The sequence below is a fragment of the Grampus griseus genome (genome assembly GCF_964374135.1).
Source record: "Grampus griseus genome assembly, chromosome: 16".
NCBI lineage: Eukaryota > Metazoa > Chordata > Mammalia > Artiodactyla > Delphinidae > Grampus > Grampus griseus.
Window position 1 is genome coordinate 8,416,070 of NC_139010.1, and position 23,063 is coordinate 8,439,132.

Below are 23,063 nucleotides of genomic sequence, written 5' to 3' on the forward strand. Positions count from 1 at the left end.
GTGCTTTCTTTTTTGATGCAAGGTAATTTGGAATGATATTCCTTAATTTCTAAATATATGAGGCTTTTCTAATGAGTTCTGTGTTATTGACTTCCAGCTGAATTCCACTGTGTTGAGAGAACCTACTCTGATTTCAGTTTTTAAATTTTTATTTATTTTTTGTTGTGGTAAAATACACATAACATAAAAGTTACATTTTTCACAGTTTTTAAGTGTGCTGTTCAGTGGCATTAGGTACATTCATATTGTGCACCCACCATCGTCATCCGTCTCCAAAACCTTTTTTATCTTCTCGAACTGAACCTTCATACTCATTACACGTTAGTTTCCCATTCTCCCCTCCCCCAGTCCCTGGCAACTACATTCTACTTTCTGTCTCCATGAATTTGACTACTCTAAGTACCTCATATAGGTGGAATCATACAGCATTTGTCCTTTTGTGACTGGATGACTTCACTTAGTATAATGTCCTCAGGGTTCATCCATGCTGTAGCATGTGTTAAAATTTCCTTCCTTTTTAAGGCTGAATAATACTGCATTGTATGTTTATACCACATCCAAAATAATGATATACTTAAAAATTAACCAAGGAGGTAAAAGATTTGTACAATGAAAACTATAATGCACTGTTGAAAGAAATTAAAGAAGACATAAATAAATAGAAAGACATCCCATGTTCATGGATTTGAAGAGTTAATATTATTAAAATGTCAATACTACCCATAGCAATCTACAGATTCAGTGGCTATCCCTATCAAAATCCCGAGGACAGTTTTTGCAAGCTCGCTTTTAACTAGAATATTTAGTCCATTATGGTTTTATTTAATTGTTGGTAATTTGGGTTTATGTCTACCATCTAATTATTTACTTTCTAATTTGTCTTGCCTATGCTCTTTATTGCTTTTTTTTTCTTTCACTGGATTGATTAGTTTAAAATTTCCCTCTATTAATTTGGTATTTATACATTTTTATTATTTAGTGGTTACCCTAGAGATTAAAATAAAACATACGTCTTTGAATTATAAAAGCCTAATAAAAATTAGTAATTTTACCTCTTCCTGGACTCATGCAAAGACGTTAGAACTCTTGAACATTAATTCCACCTACCTTCTTCCTTATCCACACGTTGGATATTTTAATCTGTGTATTTTATCTTACTAAAAAATTTTTTTTAATTTATTTTATTTTTGGCTGTGTTGGGTCTTTGTTACTGTGCATGGGCTTTCTCTAGTTGCGGCAAGCAGGGGCTACTCTTCGTTGTGGTGCGTGGGCTTCTCATTGCAGTGGCTTCTCTTGTTGTGGAACATGGGCTGTAGGCGCATGGGCTTCAGTAGTTCCGATACACGGGCTCAGTAGTTGTGGCTCGCAGTCTCTAGAGCGCAGGCTCAGTAGTTGTGGCACATGGGCGTAGTTGCTGTGTGACATGTGGGATCTTCCCAGACCAGGGCTCGTACCTGTGTACCCTGCATTGGCAGGCAGATTCTTAACCACTGCGCCACCAGGGAAGCCCAATCTGTGTGTATTTTAAACCCAAAGAGATAATATTACTGTTATTTCGTATTTCAGTATTAATTTAGACTTACCATATATTTACCATTTTGTTGCCCTTCATTCCCCTCTGTATCCTCAGGCTTCCTTCTGGGATAATTTTCTTTTTCCTTGAAGATCACCCTTGTCGATATTTCTTTGTTGAAGTTGCCATTATGTTGCCTTAAAAAAAATTTTTTTTTAGTTATGGTTACATATATATAAAACAAAATTTGCCATTTTACCCATTTTTTCCATTAAAACTGTAAAATTGTTATAAAATATATGTAACATAAAATTTACCATTTTAGTCTTTTTATTGAAGTATAGTTGACTTAAAACATTATATTAGTTTCAGGTGTGCAACATAGTGATTTGATATTTTTATCAATTACACACCATTTTAACCTTTTAAAAGTAGACTTTGTTTTTTAGAATAGCTTTAGGTTCACAAGGAAGTTGAGTGGAAGGTACAGAGATTTCCCATATACCTCCTGCCCCCACACATGCATAACCTCTCCCATTATCAACATCTCCCACCAGAGTGGTACATTTTTCACCCATTTCTGTTAATGGCCTTTGATGTACAAAAGTGTTTAAATTTTGGGCTTCCCTGGTGGCGCAGTGGTTGAGAGTCTGCCTGCCGATGCAGGGGACGTAGTTTCGTGCCCCGGTCCGGGAGGATCCCACATGCCACAGAGCGGCTGGGCCCCTGAGGCATGGCCGCTGAGCCTGCATGTCCGGAGCCTGTGCTCCGCAACGGGAGAGGCCACTGTTGTGAGAGGCCCACGTACCACAAAAAAAAAAAAAAAAAAAGTTTAAATTTTATGAAGTCCAATTTATGTTTTTTTCTTTTGTTGCTTGATCTTTTGGTGCCATATCCAGTGCCAAATCCATGGCTTTATAGATTTATCCTTAAGTTTTAGGATTAGAAATAAATCCTTAGAAATAAAGTTTTCTTCTAAGAGGTTTTTTTAATCTATTTTGAGAGTTGGGTGTCCAAATTCATTCTTTTGCATGTGGGTATCTAGTTGTCTCAGCACCATTTGTTGAAAAGACTGTTCTTTCCTGTTGAGTTGACTTGACACTTCTGTCAAAAACCAGTTGACCATGTATGAGGTTATTTCTGGATTCTCAACTCTACTCCTTTGATCTGAGCCTTATGACAGTAACACACTTTTTTGATTACAGTAGCTTTGTAGCAAGTTTTGAAATTGGAAAGTATAAGCCCTCTGACTTTGTTACTGTTTTTCAAGATTGTTTTGGGTATTCAGGGCCCCTTGCTTACTTTTTTGAAGGATATTTTCACCAATTACAGTGTTCCAGATTGCCAGGGTGTTTTTGTTTGTTTTTAACTTTTTTTTTCCCCCAGTATTTTGAAGATATTATTCATTTATCGTTCTGGCTTTTACTGTTTCTATGGAGAAGTCAGTCAACTATTTCTGGTTGTTTTCCTTTGGAGATAATCTGTTTCCTCTCCCTCACCCCGAGCTGTTTTAAGATTTTTCTCTGTCTTTGTTATATGGCAACTGGTGGAGTTTGGTTTTGCTTTGTTTTGTTTTCTCTTTTTTTTGTGGTTGTTTTTTGTTTGTCTCGCATTTGTACTGTTTATTTTTCTTAGACCTTCTTAAATGTGTGGCTTGATGCCTTTCTTTAGTTTTGTAATAGTCTCAGTCATTATTTCTTCAGAGATTGCTCTTTCCACAATCTCTCCCTACTCTCTTTTTGGGGGCTCCAGTTCTATATACATGGTAGACCTTTTCGTTGTATTCTCTACGTCTCTTACATGCTAGTCTGTTTTTCATCACTTATTACTGTGCTATGTTCTGTATATATTTTTTTCTCACCTGTTTTTTAAAAAAATTATGTATAATCTATTGTAAAAAAACTATCCATTGAATTATAATTTGAATTATTGAATTTTTCAGTTCCAGAATTTCCATTTAGGGTTTGAAAAAAGTTTAAAAATATTTCTGCTGAAGTTCTCAATTTTATCTTTTGTTTTCCTGAAAATATTAAACATATGTAAAACTCTGTTATGCAGATGCCCAGTGGATCTGCTGCTGTTGGCTGTTGTTTTTCTTGGTTTTCAGTCATAGATGCTTATCTTTTTCTATGCTTGGTTGTTTCTGTTTGAGTGCCAGGTATTGATTATGAAGAGTTATAATTTGAGCTTTGCAATGGTGTTAGCTTCCTCCAGAGAGGACTGAAGTTAACTCTGGCAGATGGCGAGGGTCCCTGGCAATCCCAGATCACTTAAACAAATCTGGGAATGAGATTATTTGAAGTTGACCTTCAGTCCCTTCAAGGGCTCGTCTGTTTAGAGTTGGTTCCTTCCTAACTCTTAAAATCAAGGCATTTCAAGCTCCAGTACGAAACCTAGAGAGTTTCTTGCAACCTCCATCTTCCTTGGGAGGCTGTAATTTTCATTATTGACCTCTTAGTCCCTCAAAAGCTCTGGCCAAAGCCCTGTTCAGCATTTTAGCTTTTCAGCCTTTTCTACCAGAATCAGCAGATGCCTTGAGGGGAAAAATTTGCTTTAAGACTTCGTTTAACTCTGGGTTTCCCTTTTCTCTCAGATTTTGTAATTTTGTAATTACAATTTTGTAATTGAATTTTGTAATTCAATTACAAATTCAATTACAAAAAAGAATTTTGTAATTCTTCAGTGCCTTGTTAGCTCTCTGGTGCTTTGAAAGAGATATCTTATATGTGTGTGTGTGTGTATATATATATATATATTTTTTTTAATTGTGGTAAGTTATACATAACCAAACTTACCATTTTACCACTTTTAAGTGTATAGTTCAGTGATATTAAGTACGGTAACATTGTCATAGTTATCACCACCATCCATCTCCAGGACTCTTCATTTTGCAAAACTGAAACTCTGTACCCATTAAACAAGAACTCCCCATTCTCCCCTCCCCTTAGCTCCTGGCAACCACCATTCTACTTTCTGTCTGTAAATTTGAGCTGCTGTTGTTTTCTGCAGTTGTGGTTTTTGTTGGCTTTTTGAACCAAACTTGCTATTGCATTTGCTGATTAAGTTCTGAGTCTGAGGTTGACTTGTCTTTTCCTAAAGACATTTCTTTCTCCCCCAGTGGTGTCTGTGTGCTGTGGTTTCCATTGCAAACTGTATTTCCTTGCAGAAAAATGGAGCATCACCTGTGTCCTAATTTAATGCTCATTTTGTTTTTCTTGTTCTTCCAGGACTCTGGTTAGGAGTAGAATGGGACAGTCCTGCGAGGGGAAAGCATGATGGAAGCCACGAAGGGACTGTGTATTTTAAATGCAGGTAATTTTCCATTGCGAATTGGCATGGTTATCTAGGAGAATGTTAAATAGCTGAATAAGGGGGGATGGAGAAGAAGACATGTTTGACTGTTAGGGTAGTTATAATGTAGAATTTGGTGTATTCTAAAAAGACAATTCTATTTGTAGAGTTTTTTTCCTTGTTTTTAAAATTCTCAGTCTTAACCTTGCAAGTGGGATTGCTTTCTTTGTCCTTTTTTGTGTTTTTGTTTTGTGACAGTTTTTTTTTTAATTGTATGGATCCAAACATTTCTCATTGATTCATTAACTATTTACTACCCACTGAGTGAATACTAGAAGAGGAATAGCCTAGATATCCAATAAAAGCAGTTGATTAAGCAAAATACAGAACATCCAAACAGTGGCATGCTAGGCCACTATTTTAAAAAAAGCTCTTGGGCTTCCCTGGTGGTGCAGTGGTTAGGAATCTGCCTGCTAATGCAGGAGACACGGGTTCAAGCCCTGGTCTGGGAAGAGCCCACATGCTGTAGAGCAACTAAGCCTGTGTGCCACAACTACTGAGCTTGCGTGCCACAACTACTGAAGCCCACGCTCCTAGAGCCCGTGGTCCACAACAAGAGAAGCCACTGCAATGAGAAGCCCACACACCACAACAAAGAGTAGCCCCCGCTTGCCACAACTAGAGAAAGCCCGCACGCAGCAACGAAGACCCAACGCAGCCAAAAATAAATAAATAAAATAAATAAATTTATTTAAAAAATAAAATAAAATAAAGCTCTTATCATGAAAAGAATTACACATTATAGTGCATATCTACTAATATTTTTACCTGCTTGATTTCAGAGAAACTATGTGAAGCTCTGAAAAGGATGGAGGGGAATTTCAGGCAGTCTATGTTTCAAATTTTTGTTGTTGTTTGTTTTCCCTAAGTTTCAGTTTCTCGGAAGAATCTGTTATTATTAAGCTTATCATTCTTTAAATGTGGTACAGTGAACACACTCCTGGCCTGGTAATCAAGAGGCCTCTAGCTTTGCTTTTAACAATCTTTATGACCTTAAATCAGACTAAATTTACTAACCTCTAAAATGAAGGTCAAAATCAGATAATAGCAAAATAAGTTTCCTAGTCGAGCATTCTGTAGTTTTGGGAAGTCAGGATAGAAGAAGAATTGGCATGTTCCTAGAGGCCAGCGGTAGTGACAGACATGGCATGAGGCCAGCTCAGAATCTGTCAAGAGGTCATAGAGTATGAAGGGAGCAATTTATGTGTTTAGAGAGGTGTTGAAATAGAAATCTCTTAGCTTGGCCTGTTGATCCCTTACCTCCCTGGACCATGACCTCACAAAACCTCCAGTGAGGGAACGTTCCCTGAGGAGCCTGCCCCAGCACCTCCCAAATCATCCATGGTTACGTGTCCTTCGTGGTCTCTGCATATGGTGATATTTTCAGTCTTGGTTACTCTGAGTAGGAAAATGAAGACTTGTGTCAGTCCTGGCAGAGCTGGGATTTGCCCTGAAGTGCTGATGGGCACAGACTTAGTGTTCAGGTTCTTACCCTTGGAATAAGCATTTCCTTGCTTTGTTGTGTTTCCTAGTACAGTCATGCCTGAGCATTTACATGTTGAAATACATGTTATGTTATTATAAATCACTTTTGTTTCAATGAAATGACATTTTGTTGACTTTGAAATCCTGTATGGGTTAGTAATTCCATTTCACGTTGTTTTGGGGGCAATATACAAGGGAGCATTAGCTCTGTTGTGGTGGAGAACCACTAGTCTAGACTAAAGGAATTACCTTATCCTTTATAGTTGTTAATGCTTATATTGGTATTAGGTCGAACTTGGCTTCAACTAGTAAAGATTATACCAATATCTTAGAATCTCTAAATCAGACAAAACAGAATATAGCACATGTACTTGTTATTAAGCCAATTCAGATCTCTTAGTAACTTCATTGGAGTCTTCTTTTACATTTCAAATTTTACTTGGAAAGTCATAATAGCGATACGTATTTTACCACAGTACACATTTTTTTTTAATGCTTAGATGCTATTTTCATGAAACCAAAGCAATTTAAAGTTGTCAGATCATAAATGTTCCCATCTTATACTTGTGAAATAGGTAAATGGCAAAAAGGTGGTATACCCATTTTAAAGGAGGAAAATGGGTCAGAAGTTGTCATATTGATAGCAAAATTCGGATCCCACCTCTTCAGAAGCACGTGTTACTGTCAAGTGGCTGAGCCTGTTAGACACAGTATAACAGGGTAGTTATGCGCTCTGGCGCACATGTCTTATGAAGGCTAGTCTGCTGGCCTCTGCTGTGTATGCAGGATATTAGGGTGTGTTGAGTGAGGTGTTTGGTGAGCTGCTTTCTTGAGTCTCCCCAGCGTCCCAGGTTGCTGGGGTGACACCCTGCCGGTCAGGGTTAGGTCCTGCCGCTTGAGGTCAGAACCTGGGGACAGACAGGGTGGTTTTCAAGGCCCGGCTCAGGGCATACATTCTTCCCTGTGTATTTTCCCCCAACCACTTCAGCTCACGTTGATCTCATGAGACTTCTCAGTTTAGAATAGAATAACATTTGCAAAGGTCTAACCTCTGTTTTAACAACGACCTTCAAGAAGAATATAAGATGGGCTTTAACCCAGAGAAGAACTGTCTTCACAGTTAGCTTTCAGTGTTTCCGTGTTATCACATTTGTTCGTTACGCTGACTCTTTGAGATGGCTATGACAGGTATTGGTGACCAAGTGGGTTATGAGTAGAGCACGAAACACTGGAGTCAAGCTCAAATCCTGGCTATGAATGAACTCCTCTTTAGTGTAGTTCTCTAAAAATAAGGTAAAATTTTTTCTTGAATAGTTGGTGTGACACCGACAGAAGAAGTTTAGGGAGTGGACCAGATTACCTTGGAAGGCCCCCATGTTCAGAGGACTTCATGTCACTCTTTAGTTTCAATCTGATCTCTTAAATAACCTAAGGTAAATATGGCAATCTCCTGGTTATATATTAATTACCTGTAATTAATATTTGTGACACTGTCGGTTTACAGTAGTAGTATACAGGTTTATCCCAAATTTATGCCTGTGAACCAGTTATGTGTCTCTCCTAGGTGCTTCTGTTCTCCATCTCTTGTCTTTTGGGGAGTTGAGAGGTTCAGTTAAGGTGATGAACTTTGAATTTCTCTCTGCCTTATCCCTAGATTTCCAGCGCTTTTCTTTCAACCTAAACTAAAGGGTGTACCCTAAACTCTTTGAACTGTGCGGGTCAGTATTTTACCCTCAGCTTTTATTGAAAATATTCCCTTTCTAAGTAATTGCATGATTTCTCTTTTCTTTTGAGCAAGAAATGTTAAAATCTTACTTTTCTTCAGCACCATGAATGGAGTTTAATACTTGGCGTCAGAGGGGACATGGTGTCCAAACCATGTCCACAACGCTGGCTAACTTAACAAATGGAAGCTCCTCGATTTACTTATCCTGTGTGCGTCATAAGATTGTTGGAAAGTGTTCTGAGGTTCTTTTTTTTTTACAGATCCAAAATACACTTTATTTTTCATTTTATTTTATTTTATTATTATTTTTTTAACATCTTTATTGGGGTATAATTACTTTACAATGGTGTGTTAGTTTCTGCTTTACAACAAAGTGAATCAGCCATACATATACACGTTTCCATATCTCCTCCCTCTTGCGTCTCCCTCCCTCCCACCTCCCCATCCCACCCCTCCAGGCCATCACAAAGCACCGAGCTGATATCCCTGTGCTACGCGGCTGCTTCCCACTAGCTATCTACCTTACGTTTGGTAGTGTATATATGTCCATGCCTCTCTCTCGCTCTGTCACAGCTCACCCTTTCTGAGGTTCTTAAATGAGCATTAATGCATCAGTATAAAATATTCTCCTGGAGGGTGGAATGGATTGGGAGATTGAGATTGACATATATACACTACTATGTATAAAAGAGATAACTAATGAGAACCTACTGTATAGCACAGGGCACTCTACTCTGGTATAGGTATAAAGTGATAGGATAATTTTTTAAAAAATCACTAAATGTGCTGATAGGATACAGGCAGGGTGAATCTCTGTAAGAGGTGAAGAGAGATATTTCATTTTGGGAAGCTTCCCATGAATCAGGGCAAAATAGAAGTTGTGACATTCAGAAGCAGTGTGCAAAAAGATGCTTATCAACTGAGCTTTTTTCTTTTTTCTTTTTTTTCTGTTGGGAAAATGAGTTCACCTGGTCAATTCTTTAGATATTACAGCAATATACATTAAATTAGAGTGAATATGTCTCCTCTCATGGTGAATGGTTAGTTATGCAGTGTTGCTGAAAAGGCTCTATGCATGCCTGTAACAAACAGGATATCAAGGTCAATGACATTTATTAGGAACTCCCCAGAGACCCAGTCTTTCCCAGCATCTAAACAAGCCCCAATAAGAAAGATACTTACTATAGGAGTTTTGGAATCTGTTGGGGACCCTTTTACCTTTGAGTAGTATTGCCAGATTCAGCAAATAAAAATACAAAATGCATGGTGAAATTTGGGTTTCAGATAAGCAGTATAAGCATTTATTGGTATAAGTATGGGACATGCATCATATATATACTTATAATGAAAAATTTTAAGTATATAACAAATTTCAGATTGTTTATCTGAAATCCAGATTTAACTGGGCACCTGAATTTTATCTTACAACTCTGTTGGGCAGACTGAACCTTGATTATAGTGCTTCGTGAGAGTCTTTCATTTCTGCAAGAGCCGTGGTTGGGATGTATAGACTTTCCTAGCTGCATATGTAATTGGTGGGCCGAAGGAGGCAGGAACTTGAACAAGCCGAATGCTTACAAGAGAAAACATTTTGGACTCTCCCCCTTCACTCCTCCCCTCCCCCAGTTTTTTCTCTTTTAGGCAGGGTTCAGAATTTCAGTGTTCAGATGCAACATCTTGATAATAATCTAAGATCTCAGTGGAATCTTTGAATTATTAGTTTGTCTTTGAAGATTTACTGTTATTGATGGGCACTTCTTCAGCTAGCATTTTTTATTTGCTGGGCTGTTTGTTTTTCCGAGAAACCTGCCAGGAATGTTGCAGAGGAGACTGATGTTTGATGTTTTCCTTTGATCTGCAAAGGGCACAGCATCTCCTTTGCACCCTAACACCATTTCTGACTTCTTTCTTCTGCCTGCAGCGAAACTAAACAGTAATAAAGGTCTCTTCTTGCATTGTTCATTACCACTGTTATGAATTTAGGACAGAAATGAAAACCGTGGTATTTGTTTTACATTGTTGTTTTTCATTTATTATAAATGTGCTGGTTTTAAAATTTGTGCTCTCATACTTATTTTTACATTTCAGTCACATAATATTTGAACAATACATTTTCCTATTTCTATTTCCACCCCCCAGTGTTACTCCTTTAAGGAAAACTAATACTATTTCATAAATTTCATAATTTCATTTCACTAAAATTTCGAATTTCACTGTTTTGTAAGCCAAAGCCTGTTTTGTAAATGTGAGACTCTAGGAACAGTCTCTTAGATGCAAAACTCATTTGTTTGTATACATTTAGATAGATTGAGGTACATAAACGAGTGTTCTAAATTGTCTGGAATTATTTTTCTGACACCTAACAACATACCTTGGGATTTAGTTCAGCCTTGTACATGTAAAGTGTTTAACATTCATAACGTTTAGTTGTCAGTAAACACAAGATTGGACTGTGTGCTGTCAAAATGGAAAATTAAACGAGACAACCTACAAGTCATCTTTGTGATTTACTTTGTAAGAAACACGTTTGTTTATTTTTTTTTAAAGTATAGTTGATATACAATATCGTGTTAGTTTCAGGTGTACAGAAAGCGATTCAGTTTATATATATATATATAATCTTTTTGAGATTCTTTTCCCTTATAGGTTATTTCAAAATATTGGGTATAGTTCCCTGTGCCATACAGCAGGACCTTGTTGTTTATCTATTTATATATAGTAGTGTGTATATGTTAATTCCACACTCCTAATTTATCCCTCCCCCCCCCCCCCCCGCTTTCCCCTTTGGTAACCAGCCATAAGTTTGTTTTCTATGTCTGTGGGTCTATTTCTGTTTTGTAAATAAGTTCATTGTATCATTTTTTTTAGATTCTATGTATAAGTGATATCATATATTTGTCTCTGTCTGGCTTACTTCACTTAGTGTGATAATCTCTAAGTCCATTCATGTTGCTGCAAATGGCATTATTTTCATTCTTTTTTACAGCTGAGTAATATTTCAGTCTGTGTGTGTGTGTGTGTGTGTGTGTGTGTGTACACACACATACACACCACATCTTCTTTATCCATTCATCTGCTGATGGACATTTAGGTTGATTCCATGTCTTAGCTGTTGTAATGTAGTGCTGCGGCGAACATTGTGGGTGAAGCACCTTTGTTTAAAACATATTTTAGTTAAAATGTTATGGTTCTAGAAATGTCTTATTTTCAGTAGTACTGCTTTTGCTGTGCTTTCTCTATTCTCAGAGGGATTTTCATGTAGGATCCTGTTTGATGCTTATTGTAGGACAAGTACCACCACTTTTTCATCAAGCTCCTACTCAGGTTTCAAGGTCCAACTCAGATTCTACTTCTTATGTGGAATACACACTAGACCAGGACTTTTTTTATGTTGTGTGTCCTTTTGGAGGCATAACATAATCTTTTCAAAAGCAGGGGAAAAAAATACATTGCATTACAGAGGAAATTTAGTCACATTGAAGTAATCAAAAATATTTTAAAATTATGATCTAGTTAGATATATATTTCTCTTTTTTAGATCTATATTTCTTTACTAAATAACATTAAATAATAATATCTACTGATGGATCTAATAACTACTAAAATTTGTGGTAGTGAGGAGAATAGAGACAGAAATGCAGGAAAGGATAGTGCACTGGTAGTCAGGAATCCGAGTCTTGGCTGTGCTGCCTCTGTGATTGTGACCCCCATATCCCCAAGTGAAATGGGATTGGATTAGATCAGAGTTTCTTAAAGTGGGACATGAGGCCCCCCTGCATCAGAATCCCCTGGCACATTGTTTTAAACAGCAGAACCTGGGCCCCAGCCCAGTCCCACTGCGTGCACAACCTGGGGTGGGTTCCAGTAAGCTTTCCAGGTGACTGACTGCTTTTCAGGTTGAGTTTGAGAAGTCCTAGACTAGGTAATCTCTTAGGTAGATCCGTTTGAACTCTTAAAAAAAAAGAAAAAAGAGGCTAGGGAATTCCTTGGTGGCACAGTGGTTAAGAATCCTCCTGCCAGTGCAGGGGACTCGGGTTCGAGCCCTGGTCGGGGACGATCCCACATACCACGGAGCAACTAAGCCCGCACACTGCAACTACTGAGCCCGTGTGCCGCAACTACTGAAGCCCATGTGCCTAGAGCCCGTGCTCCGCAACAAGAGAAGCCACCGCAATGAGAAGCCCGTGCACCGCAATGAAGAGTAGCCCCCGCTCGCCACAACTAGAGAAAGCCCATGCGCAGCAACAAAGACCCAATGCAGTGAAAATTAAAACTTTAAAAATATATATATATATATATATATATATATATATATATATATATAAATGAAGCTAGCTACATTTAATCTCTTTAGCTGAGTAATAGAAATGTGTTTGTTAAAACAGAACTGTGTTTTTCACACTAGGAGCCTTTTCTGTGTGAAAAGAAAACGAAATATTTTCTAGGCAGCTTCTGGTAGTCAGTGATCCTCTGATATCACAGCAGGCAGACTCAGGACCTGATTCTGCTGCAACAGAGAATTTAATTTCCTGCATCGACAACTTCCCCCTCTCCCTTGGGTTATTTTTGTCTCATGTAAGTTTGGTACTTTCTCCCATCTTAAAACATCTGCCCTTTCCATCCCTCCTCTCCCCTTTCCATTGGATCTCCTGTGGACGAGAGGAGTCTGATCCCACTCTCCTCTCACTCTCTGGAGCTTGTCCCACGGCCCCACCCCAGCTGCTTCTAGCAGGGTCACTTTCCGGTTGCTAGATTCATTGGCCAAACTCAGCTGTCGCCTTCCGGGCATTCACAGCCCTGGACACGGTTGTCCACTGTCTCCACTGCTTTCCAGGACACCACCCTCTCGGGGGGTTCTCACGACCTCCGGGCCCCTTCTTTTTGCCCTGACATCACTTCTGACTTTCCGAGATTCCGAGTTCCTTTTACAATCTGGTAATTTCTGTTGACCCACCTCCCAGAAGAAAATGTATATATGTTTATATTGACAAAATTTATCATCAGTATTATTTTCATTCTCTTTAATTATGGTGACTTCTCCGAAAGTTTCATTTGTTTAAAAGAGTTAAAGGGCGTAAGCCAAAATAGTGTTTATCATACATTTTTGGCAATTCATGTATTTCATCATTTATTCTCTGACATGATCAAATGATGATATTAACATTTACAGCTTTTTTTTTGGTTTTTTTTGTGGGGTTTTTAAATTTTATTGTATTTATTTTTTTATACAGCAGGTTCTTATTAGTCATCTATTTTATACACATCATGTATACATGTCAATCCCAATCGCCCAATTCAGCGCACCACCATCCCCAGCCCCACACGGCTTTCCCCCCTTGGTGTCCATACGTTTGTCCTCTACATCTCTGTCTCAACTTCTGCCCTGCAAACTGGTTCATCTGTACCATTTTTCTAGGTTCCACATACATGTGTTAATATACGATATTTGTTCTTCTCTTTCTGACTTCACTCTGTATGACAGTCTCTAGATCCACCCACGTCTCAACAAATGACTCAATTTCGTTCTTTTTTATGGCTGAGTAATATTCCATTGTATATATGTACCACAACTTCTTTATCCATTCGTCTGTCGTTGGGCATTTAGGTCACTTCCATGACTTGGCTATTGTAAGTAGCGCTGCAGTGAACATTGGGGTGCATGTGTCTTTTTGAATTATGGTTTTCTCTGGGTATATGCCCAGGAGTGAGATTGCTGGATCATATGGTAATTCTATTTTTAGTTTTTTAAGGAACCTCCATACTGTTCTCCATAGTGGTTGTATCAATTTACATTCCCACCAACAGTGCAAGAGGGCTCCCTTTTCTGCACACCAGCATTTGTTGTTTGTAGATTTTCTGATGATGCCCATTCTAACTGGTGTGAGGTGATACCTCATTGTAGTTTTGATTTGCATTTCTCTAATAATTAGTGATGTTGAGCAGCTTTTCATGTGCTTCTTGGCCATCTGTATGCCTTCTTTGGAGAAATATCTGTTTAGGTCTTCTGCCCATTTTTGGATTGGGTTGTTTGTTTCTTTAATATTGAGCTGCATGAGCTGTTTATATATTTTGGAGATTAATCCTTTATCCGTTGATTTGTTTGCAAATATTTTCTATTCTGAGTTGTCTTTTCATCTTGTTTATGGTTTCCTTTGCTGTGCAAAAGCTTTGAAGTTTCATTAGGTCCCATTTGTTTATTTTTGTTTTTATTTCCATTACTCTAGGAGGTGGATCAAAAAAGATCTTGCTGTGATTTATGTCAAAGAGTGTTCTTCCTATGTTTTCCTCTAAGAGTTTTATAGTGTCCAGTCTTACATTTAGGTATCGAATCCATTTTAAGTTTATTTTTGTGTATGGTGTTAGGGAGTGTTCTAATTTCATTCTTTTATATGTAGCTGTCCAGTTTTCCCAGCACCACTTATTGAAGAGACTGTCTTCTCCATTGTATATCCTTGCCTCCTTTGTCATAGATTACTTGACCATAGGTGTGTGGGTTTATCTCTGGGCTTTCTATCTTGTTCCATTGATCTATGTTTCTGTTTTTGTGCCAGTATCATATTGTCTTGATTACTGTAGGTTTGTAATATAGTCTGAACTCAGGGAGTTCGATTCCTCCACCTCCGTTTTTTTCCCTCAAGACTGCTTTGGCTATTCAGGGTCTTTGGTGTCTCCATACAAATTTTAAGATGATTTGTTCTAGTTCTGTAAAAAATGCCATTGGTAATTTGATAGGGCTTGCATTGAATCTGTAGATTGCTTTGGGTAGTATAGTCATTTTCACAATGTTGATTCTTCCAATCCAAGAACATGGTATATCTCTCCATCTGTTTGTATCATCTTTAATTTCTTTCATCAGTGTCTTATAGTTTTCTGCATACAGGTCTTTTGTCTCCCTAGGTAGGTTTATTCCTAGGTATTTTATTCTTTCTGTTGCAATGGTAAATGGGAGTGTTTCCTTCATTTCTCCTTCAGATTTTGCATCATTAGTGTATAGGATGCCAGAGACTTCTGTGCATTAATTTTGTATTCTGCACCTTTACCAGACTCATTGATTAGCTCCAGTAGTTTTCTGAAGGCATTTTTAGGATTCTCTATGTATAGTATCATGTCATCTGCAAACAGTGACAGTTTTGCTTCTTCTTTTCCAATTTGTATTCCTTTGATTTCTTTTTCTTCTCTGATTGCTGTGGCTAGGACTTCCAAAACTATGTTGAATAATAGTGGTGAGAGTGGACATCCTTGTCTTGTTCCTGATCTTAGAGGAAATGCTTCCAGTTTTTCACCATTGAGAATGATGTTTGCTGTGGGTTTGTCATATATGGCCTTTATTATGTTGAGGTAGGTTCCCTCTTTGTCCACCTTCTAGAGAGTTTTTATCATAAATGGGTGTTGAATTTTGTCAAAAGCTTTTTCTGCATCTATTGAGATGATCATATGGTTTTTCTTCAGTTTGTTAATATGGTGTATCACAATGATTGATTTACGTATATTGAAGAATCCTTGCATCCCTGGGATAAATCCCACTTGATCATGGTGTATGATCCTTTTAATATGTTGTTGGATTCTGTTTGCTAATATTTTGTTGAGGATTTTTGCATCTATATTCATCAGTGATATTGGTCTGTAATTTTCTTTTTTTGTAGTATCTTTGTCTGGTTTTTGTCTGGTTTTGGTATCAGGGTGATGATAGCCTCATAGAATTAGTTGGGAGTGTTCCTTCCTCTGCAATTTTTTGGAAGAGTTTGAGAAGGATGGGTATTAGCTCTTCTCTGAATGTTTGATAGAATTCACCTGTGAAGCCATCTGGTCCTGGACTTTCGTTTGTTGCAAGATTTTAAATCACAGTTTCAATTTCATTACTTGTGATTTGTCTGTTCATATTTTCTGTTTATTCCTGGTTCAGGCTTGGAAGGTTATACCTTTCTAAGAATTTGTCCATTTCTTCCAGGTTGTCCATTTTATGTCATAGAGCTGCTTGTAGTAGTCTCTTAGGATGCTTTGTATGTCTGCGGTGTCTGTTGTAACTTCTCCTTTTTCATTTCTAATTTTATTGGTTTGAGTCCTCTCCCTCTTTTTCTTGATGAGTCTGGCTAATGGTTTATCAATTTTGTTTATCTTCTCAAGGAACCAGCTTTTAGTTTTATTGATCTTTGCTATTGTTTTCGTAGTTTCTATTTCATTTATTTCTGCTCTGATCTTTATGATATCTTTCCTTCTGCTAACTTTGGGTTTTGTTTGTTCTTCTTTCTCTAGTTCTTTTAGGTGTAAGGTTAGATTGTTTGAGATTTTTCTTGTTTCTTGAGGTAGGCTTGTATACCTATAAACTTCCCTCTTAGAACTGCTTTTGCTGCATCCCATAGGTTTTTTTTTTTTTTTTTTTTTTTTTTTTGCGGTACGCGGGCCTCTCACCGCTGCGGCCTCTCCCGCTGCGGAGCACAGGCTCCAGACATGCAGGCCCAGCAGCCATGGCTTACGGGCCCAGCCGCTCTGCAGCATGTGGCATCCTCCTGGACCGGGGTACGAACCCACACCCCCTAAATCGGCAGGCGGACTGTCAACCACTGCACCACCAGGGAAGCCCAATCCCATAGGTTTTGGATCATCGTGTTTTCATTGTCATTTGTCTCTAGGTATGTTTTGATTTCATCTTTGATTTCTTCTGTGATCTCTTGGTTATTTAGTAGTGTATTGTTTAGCCTCCATGTGTTTGTGTTTTTTATGGTTTTTTCCCTGTAATTCATTTCTAATCTCATAGTGTTGTGGTCCGAAAAGATGCTTGATATGATTTCAATTTTCTCAAATTTACTGAGGCTTGATTTGTGACCCAAGATGTGATCTATCCTGGAGAATGTTCCATGCGCACTTGAGAAGAAAGCGTAATCTGCTGTTTTTGGATGGAATGTCCTATAAATATCAGTTAAATCTATCTGGTCTATTGTGTCATTTAAAGCTTCTGTTTCCTTCTTTATTTTCATTTTGGATGATCTGTCCATTGGTGTGAGTGATGTGTTAAAGTCTCCCACTATCATTGTGTTACTGTCGATTTCCTCTTTTAGAGCTGTGAGCAGTTGCCTTATGTATTGAGGTGCTCCTATGTTGGGTGCATATATATTTATAATTGTTATATCTGCATTTTGGATTGATCCCTTGATCGTTATGTAGTGTCCTTCCTTGTCTCTTGTAACATTCTTTATTTTAAAGTATATTTTATCTGATACGAGTATTACTACTCCAGCTTTCTTTTGATTTCCATTTGCATGGAATATCTTTTTCCATCGCATCACTTTCAGTCTGTATGTGTCCCTAGGTCTGAAGTGGGTCTCTTGTAGACAGCATATATATGGGTCTTTTTTTTGTATCCATTCAGCAAGCCTGTGTCTTTTGGGTGGAGCATTTAATCCATTCACGTTTAAGGTAGTTATCAATATGTATGTTCCCATAATCTTTTTCTTGATTGTTTTGGGTTTGTTTTTGTAGGTCCTTTTCTTCTCTTGTGTTTCCCACTTAGAGAAGTTCCTTTAGCATTTGTTGTAGAGCTGGTTTGGTGGTGCTGAATTCTCTTAGCTTTTGCTTTTCTATAAGGCTTTTGATTTCTCCATCAACTCTGAACGAGATCCTTGCCGGCTAGAGTAATCTTGGTTGTAGGTTCTTCCCTTTCATCACTTTAAGTATATCATGCCACTCCCTTTTGGCTTGTAGAGTTTCTGCTGCGAAATCTGCTGTTAACCTTATGGGAGTTCCCTTGTATGTTGTTTGTCGTTTTTCCCTTGCTGCTTTCAATAATTTTTCTTTGTCTTTAATTTTTGCCAATTTGATTACTATGTGTCTCGGCGTGTTTCTCCTTGGGTTTATCCTGTATGGGACTCTCTGCACTTCCTGGACTTGGGTGGCTATTTCCTTTCCCATGTTAGGGAAGTTTTCGACTATAATCTCTTCACATATTTTCTCAGGTCCTTTCTCTCTCTCTTCTCCTTCTGGGACCCCTATAATGCGAATGTTGTTGCATTTAATGTTGTCCCAGAGGTCTCTTAGGCTGTCTTCATTTCTTTTCATTCTTTTTTCTTTAGTCTCTTCCACAGCAGTGAATTCCACCATTCTATCTTCCAGGTCACTTATCTGTTCTTCTGCCTCAGTTTTTCTGCCATTGATTCCTTCTAGTGTAGTCTTCATTTCAGTTATTGTATTGTTCATCTCTGTTTGTTTGTTCTTTAATTCTTCTAGGTCTTTGTTAAACATTTCTTGCATCTTCTCGATCTTTGCCTCCCTTCTGTTTCTGAGGTCCTGGATCATCTTCACTATCATTTTTCTGAATTCTTTTTCTGGAAGGTTTCCTATCTCCACTTCATTTAGTTGTTTGTCTGGTGTTTTATTGTTCCTTCATCTGGTACATAGCCCTCTGCCTTTTCATCTTGTCTGTCTCTCTGTGAATGCGGTTTTTGTTCCACAGGCTGCAGGATTGTAGTTCTTCTTGCTTCTGCTCTACAACTGTTTTATAGGCATACTTAGATTTCCCTGAAAGTAAGGTATCATTGCCAGGATGCAGTGCTGAATGCTGAAATTTAATGTGTCTAAAGATCTGTTTTGAATCTCTTGGAAAGCCTTGACAGCAGTCATTACATACAGCAATATGATTAATATTTTTTTAAATTCGTCTAGAGATTATTACTAAAAATTGTTATAAAACCTGAATATAAATTGTGATAAAATATCCTATATTTCTATACAATTCTTTCCACATGCTCTATTTTAGTCCCATATTTGAACTTTCATTTAGTTCAAGTTATCATTTAAAAGATTTTTGTACATAACCCTGTTATCCACAGATGTTTTCATTTCTTTGTGTTCTTATTTGATCTTTGTCTAGCCATAGATATGATTCCTCTGTAGTTGTGTCATGTACAATTTGGTTCAATTTTTAGAAATCTCAGCATTATTCTGTAAGTAATTTTATTAAGTATTATAGGTAGAATATTTTAATGACTGCATCTGTCTGGTTTACTTAATAGTTCCTGTCCAGCTGGCATTTTTATGGTTTCCAGAGTTGCTCAGTTACCGAAAAAATGCTATTATATAGAATCTTTGTAGAAGCGATTTTGTTTTTATTTTTAAATTATTGCCTGCTGACAAATTCCCAGGAGTATGATTATACAATCAAGAACTAACCCAACCTTTCAGTCTTTGAGTGTTAGGACTTTATTTTTTGCTAGATTTGTTGACAGTAGTTTCATTGCTTGAATTTACATTTCTTTTTTTAAAATATTTTATTTATTTAATTTTTTGGCTGGGTCTTTGTTGTGGTGCGCGGGCTTCTGTCTAGCTGTGGCGCACAGGCTCCAGGGTGTGTGGGCTCTGTAGTTTGCCTCACGCAGGCTCTCTTGTTGAGGTGTGAGAGCTCAGTAGTTGTGGCGTGTGGGCTTAGTTGCCCCGCAGCATGTAGTTCCCCGACCAGGGATCGAACCCATGTCCCCTGCATTGGAAAGTGGATTCTTTACCACTGGACCACCAGGGAAGTCCCAATTTACATTTCTTAATTATTAGCAAGGTGAGACTTTTCCCCCATGGATTTAATACTTCTCTTTCCTCTTTTGTGAATCATCTGTTCGATCTGTCTGTTTATCTATTGGGATTTTACATGCTTGCATCAGCACACAACCCTTTATAATCAATTGTATGAATTACCCTTTTTTTTTTTAGTATATTACTCTCCCTTTTATGCTGATTCTACTTTTTCAGCATACAGAAAATTTTGAAAACCTTCAGAACATTGCCTTATGGTAGATGATACTTTCTTTTCCCTTCTTTTTAAAAATTGTTTAATTGCTTTTATTTGCTAATATATTCATAAATGCAGGCATTTTACATTTGTGGCAGAGTGACAGTTTATAAAGGATTTTTGTGTGTGTGATCTTATTTAAAGGTCCCCATAGATGATATTTTCTCTGTTCCGTTTCTCTCCTTTCCCAGGCACCCAACGGGAGGTTCCTTCATTCGTCCAAACAAAGTAAATTTTGGAGTAGACTTTCTCACTGCAATTAAGAACCGCTATGCTTTAGAGGATGAACCAGAGGAAGAGGGAAAAGAGCAAATTGTTACAATTGGAAATAAACCTGTGGAAACCATTGGTTTTGACTCTGTTGTAAAACAGCAAAGGTAAGTGGAACTGATAATGGTAGAGCCGACTTTCACAGTTTCATCAAAGTTCAGGATTTAAGGTCAGCCGACTGCATGTCAGTGCTCAGAACTTTGCTTCCAAAGTGGTCTTATCTTTTCTGCAGAACAGTAAATTGAGATCAGAGGAATCCAAGGATTGAGTATTCAGGGAAATTAAAGTCCTTATTTTAACACAGGACTTTCCTAGATTGGAAATGAAACACTGATTTGCCCATTATGAATATTTATACCATACTCTGTTGTATTGACTGACTATTAAGGAACTAAGGTTGATGTCTGGATGATAAGTCAAAAATGGAAACAGAAGTCTACATTGTTACCTGTGCCGTGTAGCACGATGGCACCTTCTAGAACCCAGTGGTTCCCATCTCTGGATGCACACCCGCATCACCTAGGCTCCTTTTGAAACATTGCAGAATCCTGGGCCCCATCCCAGACCTACTAGATCAGAATACCATGCATGGGCTCTTGCTTTTAAGAAGTACCCACAAGTGACTGTGTCGCAGTCTGAGGGGCACTACATAATGCATTTTGAAACTGCTGCATTTGAACTTTCTCTGTCCTCTCCAACTCTCTGAACGCAGTGATGCTCTGTAGACAGGCTCACTGCTCATTCGGAGGCACCACGTGAACCAGAGAGCGTGGAAGCTGATATTCACACAGAACTGCACACAACTGCACACGAACCTCCCAGGTTACGCTGGTTTAGCAGCGATGGTCAGTGCGTGGTGTTTGACCCTGACCTGGATGAGGCGTCCAAGTAATGACCCCTGGTGGCCACTTTGGAGAGTAGATTTGCCGCTACTTGGCATAGGCCTGCGATCTTTTACTTTGTCTCTGAAGTATTGAACTGTCGTTTTGTTCAAAGTAAAATTCTTCGCTATCTTTTTGTTGCTCTTGTTGTTGTTATTGTCATTAAGATTTAACATGATACAGAATTTAAGTGCACATGGGGACAGTGTTGAAGAGTAAATACATTTCTTTCTTTTTAAAAAAATTTTTAATTTTGTTTGGAAATTGTGGCCACACTGCACGGCCTGCAGGATCTCAGTTTCCCAGCCAGGGATTGAATCCGGGCCATGGCAGTGAAGGCGCCAAGTCCTAACCACTAGACCATCAAGGAACTCCCAGTAAATTCATTTCTTGATATCTCTGCTTTTTAGCACAGATGACCAGCGTTAAAAAAAAAGAAAAGAAAAAGAAAACGCAAAATAAATCAAGATTTTTGAAAAAGCAATAACTTGACAGTTAATTACAAACAATATACATTCATTGTTGAGGATTTAGAATATATAAATTGAACAAAAGAGAATCATGACTAATGCACCACTGAGAGATTACTAACGTGAATGGTTTTTGCTGTTGATTTATAGAGCTATGTGCTTCATAGGGTTAGAGTTCTTTGCTTTATTTTTTCCACTTATTTATTTTTTAATTAATTTATTTTGGCTGCTTTGAGTCTTAGTTGCAGCATACGGGCTCCTTCAGTTGCGGCACACAGACTTCTTAGTTGCAGCATGCATGTGGGATCTAGTTCACTGACCAGGGATCAAACCCTGGCCCCCTGCGTTGGGAGTGCGGAGTCTTACCCACTGGACCACCAGAGAAGTCCCTATTTTTTCCATTTAAAATGCAAATATTTAAGTATCATTTACCCAAAAGAGGCACTTCCCCCCCCCCAATTGGTTAATCTCTATCAGAGAGCACCATGGGCTCTGTGAATATTAACAACAGATGCGAACAGATTTTTCCTCCCCTTGTTTATGAGCAGCTGCATAACTCATGAAGTTTTCTGGTGAATGACTCTACTGCCTGAGTATCGGTGTGTTCAGTAATTAGCCAGTGTCTTTCCTGGAAAGCACCCAATGTTGGAGCCAGTCAGGCTGGGTTCAGGTGTCAGCTAAGCCACTTTCTAGCCCTGACAGCAGTTAGAGTTAGTTAATTCTGGCTTCTAAGCCTAGTTTCCTCATTTCCAAAGTAATACCTAAGCTGTTAGAGCTGTTGGGAATAGCGGTTGAGATCCTGCCGTGAATGGTAGGCATCGCTGCTGGGGATGGAAACCTCTACTTTCAGCCATTGTATTGTCTCCTGATTAATTCCAGCTGACCAGCTTTGAGTTTGTAGCACTGAGAAAAGACATAATAAAGGAATCAAAACCAAATAAAGACCATTACGTGTGGTTTCTCCTTGGAGATGGCTGTGGCTCTGGAGTGGTGTCTGAATTCAGACCTGAATCCCTAAGCTTTGTACCAAGGTTTCCCGGGCCTGCAGGAAACTCACTGGGGCACAACAGGATATTTTGAATTTTAGAGGGAAACAGTGACATCTGTCGGACACGGTGCAAACTAGTAGTTGGAGCTAGTTCAGTTTCATGATAGTCCTACTGTTCCTTTCCATCGTGTCATTTCCCTGCAGAGCTGGGTTTTTGGCCGTTCTTGTGCTGAAAGAAAAGCCAGTATCTCCTGAAAATCATCATGGAACGGGAAGAGGAGGTGGTGAGGGTCCAGTCTGATTCCAGGGTTCAGGAAGTTGTGCAGTGCCCACTAGACAGATACTAGTTTGGTAGGACATAAATAATTATTAAGTTGTTTGGCCCTAACTGCTTACTAAATGGAACTGTGAGGTGTTTCTTTTGGCCTAGGGGCACCTTGGAAAATTACTGAAACACTGTGAAGGGCCCTGTGAACTGAGGAAGTTTGGGAGCCTCTGCCTTGGAACATTGCTGCCATCTTTTCCCCCTAGTTTCTGGTGATTGTAATAGCTGATGCCTTGCATGGTGGTCTTAGTATTCCCCCCAAAGGTTTTCAGTTTTATGTT

At 38.4% G+C, this 23,063-nt stretch overlaps 1 protein-coding gene across 1 annotated transcript in view; it reads left to right on the plus strand.

Moving 5' to 3' along the window:
* Positions 1 to 23,063, plus strand: part of TBCE (tubulin folding cofactor E) — a 111,004-nt gene that overhangs the window by 69,045 nt on the left and 18,896 nt on the right. Inside the window, exons 3-4 of the mRNA XM_082673915.1 lie at positions 4,741 to 4,825; positions 20,040 to 20,225. Of these exons, the coding sequence (XP_082530041.1) occupies positions 4,741 to 4,825; positions 20,040 to 20,225 (271 nt within the window). The remainder of the gene's footprint in view (positions 1 to 4,740; positions 4,826 to 20,039; positions 20,226 to 23,063) is intronic.